Genomic DNA, 10,034 nt, shown 5'->3' with positions numbered 1-10,034 from the left:
TCTAATAAATATTTACAGATCAATATACAGGGTGTATCAAATTTATGTGCCCGCGTTATTAAAAAAAAATTTAATTTAATTTTTATTTTGCCTTTGATTGATAAAATTGAAAACACAATAATATATATAAATTCGGGTTCCAAACGTCCTCCGACGTTGTCCGATGCCTTGTTGCCAATATCTTTTATCATTGCAGTTTTCATCTTCTAATCCTCGTACACTCATTGATCGTCTTACTCCTTGTATCCATTTCGTTCTTGGCCTTCCTCTTTTTCTGTTTTCTGTGGGTATCCATTTCATAATTTTCGTTGGCAGTCTTTCCTCCCCCATTCTCTGAACATGTCCGTACCACGTTAATTGTTTCTTCTCAATGCATTCTACAACCGTTTCCTGTAAATTCACTCTTCGCTTTACTTCCTCATTTCTAACCCGGTCCAATCTCGATGTTCTACTTGCTCTTCTTAGGGCGTCCATCTCAGTAGCTTCTATTTTTCGTTATAGGTGTTCCTTTATTCTCCATGTTTCGGATCCGTATACCAATGTGCTCTTAATCATGGTGTTGTATATTCGCATTTTTCTTTGTTTCCCTACCTCGGTACTCCACAAAACTAGGTTCAATGATTTTATTATCGTTCTTGCTTTATTTATTCTGCTCTTAATTTCTGCATCGTCAGTAATTTCCTTGTTGAAATTAGTGCCCAAATTTCTCACAGCTAGTTATTTTCTGATTATTGTCCAATATCATATCAGTTGAATCCTCACTTAGGCATAAATATTGTGTTTTTTCTACATTCATCTGCAATCCCCATTTTTCGTATTGTTCCTTCAATTTGCGAGTCATATATTCCAAATCTTCTTTACCGTTTGCACATATTATCTGATCGTCTGCAAACTGATGGGTGTACAGGCAGGTATTGTCGTCGATTTGGATGCCCATTCCACTGCATTTTCTTTTCCATATGGCAAGGGCTTTGGCGATATAAATCTTAAACAGACTCGGTGATATGCAACATCCTTGTCGTAGACCTTTGTTGACTGTAAACAAATCTCTTATTTTGTTTCCTAGTTTTACTGCAGATTTCATGTCACTGTATAAATTTTGGACAGCTTTTATGAGAGTAAAGTTAATGTTGGAGTTTTGCAGTACTTCCCATAATTTCGGTATCGGTATATTGTCATATGCTTATTCCGTTCTAATTTTTTTTTTCTATGATTTGTTTTAACGAAAATACATTATCCGTACAGGACCTTCCAGCTCTAAACCCGCATTGTTCTTCTTCTTCGTATCCTGAGTATTCTTGTTCAATCAGTTCTCTTAAAATTTTTGTATATACTCTGCTTATTGTATTTGTTACTGATATTCCGCGATAATTGCTACATTTTAGTTTATTGCCCTTTTTATGAATCGATGATATATATAAGCTATTTTCCAGTCACTGGGTTATCTGTTTTCGCCATTCATGTACTTTGTAAATACTGTTATATTTCTATTTGATCTGAAAATTAAATTTTGATAATTATAAGCAGAATTCAATTTAATATAAAATATTTTCAATTTTCTCAACCACGGGCATATAAATTTAGAACAACCTGTATACAACAAATTGTTATATTTAATTTTAAGAAGTGATTAGAAAAAGCTTACGGAACTCGGGACAATGCGCTTAGAAAAAACAAAGTGAATGGCGCGTACCATTATCGTTGTTCGCGGAAGGTTCGATCATTAGCCTATGCTAAATAAAACTCAAGTGAAATCGATAATAGGTCATTATCGTTGTTCGCGGAAGGTTCGATCATTAGCCGATGCTAAATAAGACTTAGTGGAAATAGAGAATAGGTCATTAAATTTTGTAAATAGTAGAAAGTAATTTTAGAATGGGAATTAACTATTTTCTTTGAAATCCATTAAGCATATTTAGAAAGATTAAAAATTGGTTTTGAGGAAGACGGCGAATGAGAGTTGGTGGTGGAAGGTTGATTTGTGAATCTGGAAGGGATATTTAGAAAGTAGGGGAATGAATGACAAATAGAGATCAGAATGTTTTGAGCTGTCGAGAAGTGAAGTCCAGTAGTGGACGGTAGTGTACGGAGAGTGAGAAAGCCGGTGTAGTTCCGTGAGTGTGGAGTATCTATCGTGGAACGAGAGGTAGGCCAGGTTGAGAGTAAAAGAACCTCCTTGAGCCAAGAGTGTCCCGGTAGCTGATTGCAGTTTCGAAAAAGGTAGAATACAGCATCACGACAGAAGCAGGAACGAGAGCTATACGAGCTAATCTTCAAAGGAGAACATTACTGAAAGCCAGGACGAGGTTTTGATCGTAGCCAAGGATAGCAGGAAACGGGTCTTGTGTAAAGACATTCTCAGTTCACCAGAAAAAGGTCAGTCTCATTTGTTTGGACATGAATGTATGGGTTTTTCGTATTAAATACCACATTATAAATTGAAGAACATAATAAATAATATCAGAAAAGCTTCATCAAACTTAAATAGAATTGTTGCTAATAAATGCTAATAGTTAAATGTTAATAAAAACTTTCAATTGGAAACCAAAAGGAAATAAGATTCCCATTTGTAAATGTTATGTTTAAGAATAATAAGATCTAGCAAATATTAAGCAGTGATTGCCATTTAAATAAAATAAACAATATTTTGATTATAATTGTAACCCATATGTGTGTATTATTTTACTCTTTTCTTTCCTATCCCGATTAGGAACCATTGAGAAATACTTAGAAGCCACGAGAGTAAGTAATTAATTTTATAATTCGCCCTGAGATTGAAAACATATTGATATGTGATCTGGTAAATTAATTAGATTATGATTAATGCATTGATTAAATTAAATGACATATAAGAATATTATCTCATATCAATAATCAAGATCACATCAATACATATGCCAGAGATTCGAAAAGTTTTTTAGTTCCATTTTTCAGTAGTTCGGCATTGATTCCACCTGGACCAGGAGATCTTCCATTTTTTAGTTGTTTAATTGCATTTTTAACTGCTACACTGTTTTTGTCTATTTCTTCCCCTACAATTTGTATTTCCGTCTTTGTTGGTTGTGAGTATTCGGGCCTTTGTTCAGTTAATAAGTCCTTATAATGTTGAACCCATTTATCTGTTGGTATTAATTGTAGTTTGTCGTTGCGTGTTTCGTTATTCTTGATCTTGTTCAGAAATTTCCATGATTCACTGCATTTTCGTCCTCCTATGTGTGCTTCGATTTCTTGGCACTTTCGATACCAGGTCGCTCTCTTACTTTGAATGATTTTATGTCTTGATTCTCTTTTCTTTTCTCTATATCTGTTGTGGTCTTCTTCATTTTTTGTGTTAAGCTATTTTTGGTATAGTATCTTTTTTTCCTTGACTAGTCTCTCTGTCTCTGAATTCCACCAGTATTTGTTACTTTTTCTAATTTCTCTGATACCAAGGGCTTCCTTTGCAGCTGCTTTTATGCTGTATACTATATTATTATAAACCTCTTCTGTTGTTAGATTATTCGGGCTTAGTATGTAATTGTCGAGTCTCGTTTGATAGAGATATTTAACACTTTCATATAATAGGCTCTCTAAGTTATATTTCTCGTCTGTTATATTTGAAGTATTTTTGTCTGCATCCGGGATTGTTTTCGTCTTCGTTATTGTGTGTTTTATCGGGAAGAATATTTTAGCTCTTAGGAAATGATGATCTGATATGTTATATATTCCTCTGCACACTCGTATATCTTCAACTTTCAATAAGGTTTGTTGTTTTAGTATTGCGTAGTCAATTATTGATCTTAAATTTCTTGTCGGCTGTGTCCATGTATACTTATGTACCTCTTTATGGTTAAAATACCCGTTGTTAATTCTTAACTGAAGTTGGTCGCATAAGTTTAAAGTCTTTCGCCATTGTCGTTGACTATTTCTTCACCAAAAGGTCCTATTATGTTGTTGTTTTCCATTTTTCCCGTTCGACTAGTGATGTCTCCTAATATAATTATTTCTGTAGTGTCACCAATTTTCGATATCTCTTGATGTAACGTTTGAAAGAATATTTCTTTTTCACTGACGACACTATCATTTGACACACCGTATACTGCAAAAACAGTGAGTATATGATGCAAGATGTTTATGTTTACTCGTATGATATTTTCATTTATTGCATCCCAATCTGTTATTTGATTCTTTAATGTCTTTCTAATTAATACCGATACACCTCCACTTGCATGTTTATCTTTTGTAACGCCACTGTAAAGATGAAGGTAACTGCCAATTATTTAGATACCGCTTCCTTTCTTCTTTGTTTCAGTTAGTGACACTATTTCTAACTTGTGTTTATCAATTTCGTGTACTATTTCTGTTAGTTTTCCTCTGCAACCTTGCGTATTGATAGTTCCAAAATTCATCATCCTTTTTCTATGCCGTTGTCTTCTTCCCTTTTGTCCGTCCTTACTTCTGAGGCAACCTATAGGCTTTTTTGCATTTTATCGTTTTTACGTGAAATGAGGAGCAGGCCCATTGTCACAATCCCCAACCTGGAGAACCAGGAAGAATTTCTGTCGGGGTCTTCTACCCTCAGAATTTTACCTCTTCTACCCTAGAATTTTATGTTAATGAAAAAATAGTCATAATAGAAATTTTTTCTTTTTATTAATAAGTTTTTATTATTAATAATGCATGTTACATGGGTGCTTTAAAGGTGTTTAATGGTGGAAATAACATTTAGAATTTTACGTGCTTTAGTTTTTACGTTTTACGTATGGTTGAAAAAATATGGGGTAGTAGTAGGAGTTCCACTGCCCCCCGGTGTTGTAACTGCACATGCGCAAGTTTGTAATTCGTTCGCAATTGTTTCGATATCGTTAATAGTGCAGTTGTTAGAGTCGATCGTATCGTCCAGTTCTTGTCCTTCAAGACCGAGCTCCCTAACTCTGACATCGATATCGTGGATGATTAGATTCTCTTGGTTGACCAGTTCAACGTTATCGTCGAGGACAGCGTCTAAATTCTTGATGTCTTCTTGAATACCTTGGATTTTTTCACAGGTTTCGTTGAGTATTACTGTAATAGTTACGACATCTTTTCTTAATCTTTGTATGAGAGCTTCGATCTTCTGGATTGTAACGTTGCTGCCCCCAAGTTGGTCAAGGATTGGTTTCAGGCATTCATTACATTCACAAAGATCAGCTGAAAAAACAAGGGAATAGATTAATAACTTTTTAAAAGAACATCGTTACGATAACGTTGTTAATTTGTTACGCCACTAATAATTCTCACGACGCTTTTAATCATTTGAAGTCGAATAGAGACTACACAAAACCTTGTAGTTCTGTCTTTCTTCTTGACCAGAACCACCAGAGAGACTCATACGTTGGTAGAAGGTTATATCTATCAATTTCTGAACAATCCTTTCAGTGTCCTCTCTCTTTGCTTGTAAATCGTCGAGCTATTTGACGAACTGGCTTAGCATTACCAGCATCGATTTTATGTTTGACAACGGGAGTTCTTCCTGTCCTTTCTTCTTGTAGTACGAAGATGTCACGATACCGCCGAAGACATTTTAAGGGTACAGGGGAAGAACGGCAATAGTCCGTTTGGATTTTTCTCGAGCACACTGAACTTTAAGGTTTATTAACTTTTTATAAAATCAAATTTAAAGAAAAATAATCAGTCAGATTTAAAGAATAACAATTATTCTTTAAATTTGACTGATTATTTTTCTTTAAATTTGATTTTATAAAAAGTTAATAAACCTTATTCTTTAAATTTGACTGATTATTTTTCTTTAAATTTGATTTTATAAAAAGTTAATAAACCTTAACGTTCAGTTTAGGGATGGCGGTTTTTGACATAACACCGGTTTTCGGTTATACCGGTTTTTTTGCTTACGGTTTAACCTGGCGGTTATAACGGGCCAAAAAACCGGTTTTTGGAAAAACCGGCTTTTGGTTTTTTTAATCCAATAGGTTACAAAGTTACATTTACAATACACTTTAGTTTGCGATACTCCATTCGACTCGATATCAATATGATCAAAATAAGTACAATCGAAAGAACATGTATTACTTTTAACACGTTTGTATAGTTGTAGAATAGGTACATTTTAACTCATTTAATACTTCCTGTGTGAGTGTATCGTTTTGAAAACGTAGCGAAATTATTGGAGATTCGTATTCGTAATCAGTAATTGGATATTCATAGTCAGAGCATTATTTTTGGTAATCCGAAAAAGTCATTCACCCACTTTCAATGTCAAGAGTTAAGTGTGAAAAATAGATGATGCTTGCGTCTAATTCAACCAGATCACTTCTTATGTAAATATTATGATTACAAATACCTTTTCAAGGAAATATTATAATAAAATTTAAGAGGAAACAGTAGCGATTAACAGGTAGCGAAAACGCGTTCCAAGATTGCGGCTGTAATTTTGAATATTTTTTCGAGATATTTGGTACACGTATTCGTAATATAATAAAGAATGGCGGTACAGAGCCCAATTTGAAAAATATATTAATATGTGGAAATTACTTTGTAATTAAATAAAATATTAAAAAAACGAGACTGTACCGCCATTAAGAAGAACAAAAAAATACATTTTCTTCAAATAAACTTTTTTATCCGATGCCTAGATTTTGTGTCATTTTGGAACTATGTACTAATGAAATAAAAAATTTTAGTAGTTCCAAAATGACACAAAATCTAGGCATCGGATAAAAAAGTTTATTTGAAGAAAGTGTATTTTTTTGTTCTTCTTAATGGCGGTACAGTCTCGTTTTTTTAATATTTTATTTAATTACAGAGTAATTTCGACATATTAATATATTTTTCAAATTGGGCTCTGTACCGCCATTCTTTATTATATTACGAATACGTGTGCCAAATATCTCGAAAAAAATATTCAAAATTATAGCCGCAATCTTGGAACGCGTTTTTGCTACCTGTTGATCGGTACTGTATCACCTTAATAATTGTTTCTGGCTGATGTGAGATTGCACTTTCAGTTTGCTTCTGTATTTTATAAAATAAAACAAAATTTGAATTATGGTTTTGTTTGGAATAATTACTTGAGAATAATAATTATGATTGGGATCCAAAATAATACCTAACCTAATCGTAATCACCGTAAAAACCTAATAACCGGTTTTTACTTTAAAAAGAAAAAACCGGTTATAACCGGGACAAAAAACAATCGGTAAAACCGGTTATTGCGAAGTAAAAAAACCGGTTTTAGGTTTAAACCGGTTGGTTCTTCCCATCCCTAGTTCAGTGTGCTCGAGAAAAATCCAAATGGACTATTGCCGTTCTTCCCCTGTACCCTTCATTTCTTTCCTCTACCTGATTTAGAGACTGGCCAGCAACTGCAATCATTTGGTCGAACTTGTAGTTGGAATCATGAAGAATGGTTCCCTTTGTTCCCTTGGTTCCTTCCTCGTTGGAACTTTACCGCGCTGAGCAGATGGGACGTGAATTATAAATTGTAAAATTCCCACATCTTCCTTAGTCTCAGCATCCGTTATGGCTTGCAAATTGTAAAAGCCTCGGAGGTGATACCAGAGAAGGTTCCCATTGTTTTCAGTCTGGTACGATGTAGAATAGCATTTTTGGATGTTGTTTTATGTGCTATTAGATCGAAAACTTGATTTTTTTTTGAATGATTTAAATTAATTTGTTGTAACAGTTTATTTTATAATAAAATCAATGGGAAAAACCCAATAGTTGGCTGTATACCATAGTTTAAAAAAACCAATACAGAAGTAAAAACTTCAAATTGTATTTTGGTATAAAATCGTTTATTTAAAAACTATCTAAAAGTCATCCACATGGATTGCAAAACGTTTTCGTTCTGAACAGAACATCTTCAGTGCCTGGAATGAAGTATTTCCACGTTAGATTAAGGCAAAAAGGTTAAAGTTGTGACTGTTAATGAGAAAAATATGTGGAGAATACTTACATTCCGCAAAGTAGTTGTAACTAGCACACCAATGAAGGTAGTAACCTCATAATATATGGCTTACATTATAAATTTTGATAAAATATTGTGACTACAAGTCGATGTTACAAGATTAAATTATGTATGTGCCTAAAGAGCAACATGCTTCCCTGCTCTTTTTGAAAGCAAAAGCTCTTTGTTGCTAAAGAGCAACATGCTTCATGTTGCTCTTTAGGCACATACATAATTTAATGTTGTAACATCGACTTGTAGTCACAATATTTTATCAAAATTTATAATGTAAGCCATATATTATGAGGTTACCACCTTCATTGGTGTGCTAGTTACAACTACTTTGCGGAATGTAAGTATTCTCCACATATTTTTCTCATTAACAGTCACAATTTTAACCTTTTTGCCTTAATCTAACGTGGAAATACTTCATTCCAGGCACTGAAGATGTTCTGTTCAGAACGAAAACGTTTTGCAATCCATGTGGATGACTTTTAGATAGTTTTTAAATAAACGATTTTATACCAAAATACAATTTGAAGTTTTTACTTCTGTATAGGTTTTTTTTCATTTTAAAATATTATACTTAGATAAAATAGTATCACTTACTTCCTAGTAGGACGTCTTCTGCTGATACATAACAGGAAAGTGTGCAAAAGAAATATATATAATATAGATACTTCATAGCTATTGATGTGTGGACGAGGACGATTGAGCACAATGAATGCATGAAACGCTTTTCAACTTTTTATATTAATATCTCGTATTTGCCGAGAGGATTACAATGTTTTTTTAAGCTTACACCGCTTAAAAATATTTATATTTTCTGTAAAGGTATGCATTTGTTGTTGGTTTGTTCTCTAAAAATAACAGAAAACAAAAATTATGTTACACGGAAGAGCAAATAGGTTAATTTTTAAAAATAGCATTAGAGATTGTATGTTTACAATAACATTACATATTTTTATTGTTGAAAAATTGAAACAAATTTTTAGTTTACTGCTTTCAGATTTTATTAAAGTGCATTGGTAATTCTATTCTAAGTTCGTTATTCGCGCAGAAGTTTATCATGAATTTTGCATTTCTGTTTTTAACATTCTCGTTTTTTTTACTTAATTCCACGGATATTATTTGGTTATGGCGCCATAAATTTGCGATCGGCGACTCCAAGGAAAAAAATTAGATTATTGAAGATTAATTATTGAAAGAAAACTTAGATGTTTTGAGAGAAAAATCCTCAGAAGGATCTTTGGACCTTATCACGACCCTAATACCAACCAATACCGAATTAGAACAAATGCAGAGGTCAAGCAGATGTATAGAGCGAGCGACGTAGTCCAAGAAATTAAATCCCAGCGTCTAAGATGGGCTGGTCATGTCCATAGACTCCCTAATAACCGCGTTGCCAAACTGATCTGGGAGGAAGCCCCCACAAGAAGGAAGGCCCTTAGGACGCCCAAGAATGCGATGGAGAGACAATATATTATGGTCAGATCTAAGAAAAATGGGGCTACCCAATACGGAACCCAACTATCATGGACGACCTTTCGAGATGGAAGCGACTTGTGCAGTCAGCTAAGAACCACCCCGGGTTGTAGTGCTACCAGAAGAAGAAGAAGAAGAAGAAGAAGAAGACTACAAGGAAAAGGAAAATGGAAGAGCTGCTGGAAGAAATTAAAGACATGAGAACCGGATTCCGTGAATACCTCAAAGAAATTCTTCTTCTTCTTCTTCTTCTTCTTCTTCTTCTTATTTTTCTTATTCTTCTTCTTCTTCTTATTATTCTTCTTCTTCTTCTTCTTCTTCTCTTATATAGGCATAACTGCCTGTTTTTCTTCAACGGTGCCTTTCATTCTGCCCCTAAGTTGTCATTCCATCTTTTCCTTGGGCGTCCTATAATTCTCCTGCCTAACGGTGACTTGTCCCTGGCTATTCTTACTATCCTTGATTCAGACATCCTGCTTATGTGTTCATTCCACTCTTCTTTTCTGTTCTTTATCCAGGTATTTATATTGTCTACCCAACATATGCGTCTGATTTCCTCACTTCTTACCCTATCCTGTAGTCCTTTTCCAGCAATCCTTCTTAAGATCTTCATTTCGTTGGTTTC

General features: G+C 34.0%; 1 protein-coding gene across 1 annotated transcript; it reads right to left on the bottom strand.

Moving 5' to 3' along the window:
* Positions 1-4,610: 4,610 nt before the first annotated feature.
* LOC114326592 (uncharacterized) lies at positions 4,611-8,661 on the bottom strand. Its single transcript, XM_028275006.2, has 2 exons — positions 8,534-8,661; positions 4,611-5,169 (listed from the first exon to the last, which is right to left on the bottom strand). The coding sequence occupies exons 1-2, from the start codon at positions 8,652-8,654 to the stop codon at positions 4,736-4,738; spliced, it is 555 nt and encodes a 184-aa protein (XP_028130807.2). The 5' UTR covers positions 8,655-8,661; the 3' UTR covers positions 4,611-4,735.
* Positions 8,662-10,034: the final 1,373 nt, after the last annotated feature.

The sequence above is a fragment of the Diabrotica virgifera genome, chromosome 3, assembly GCF_917563875.1.
Source record: "Diabrotica virgifera virgifera chromosome 3, PGI_DIABVI_V3a".
In the NCBI taxonomy this organism is placed as follows: domain Eukaryota; kingdom Metazoa; phylum Arthropoda; class Insecta; order Coleoptera; family Chrysomelidae; genus Diabrotica; species Diabrotica virgifera.
This window is presented reverse-complemented; position numbering and strand designations above follow the sequence as displayed.

Coding starts and splice junctions, on each gene's coding strand:
- LOC114326592 (XM_028275006.2), bottom strand. CDS start 8,654: ATGCATTCATTGTGCTCAATCGTCCTCGTCCACACATCAATAGCTATG. Junction 5,170..8,533: donor AGAAGACGTCCTACTAGGAA/GTAAGTGATACT, acceptor TTGTTTTTTCAG/CTGATCTTTGTGAATGTAAT.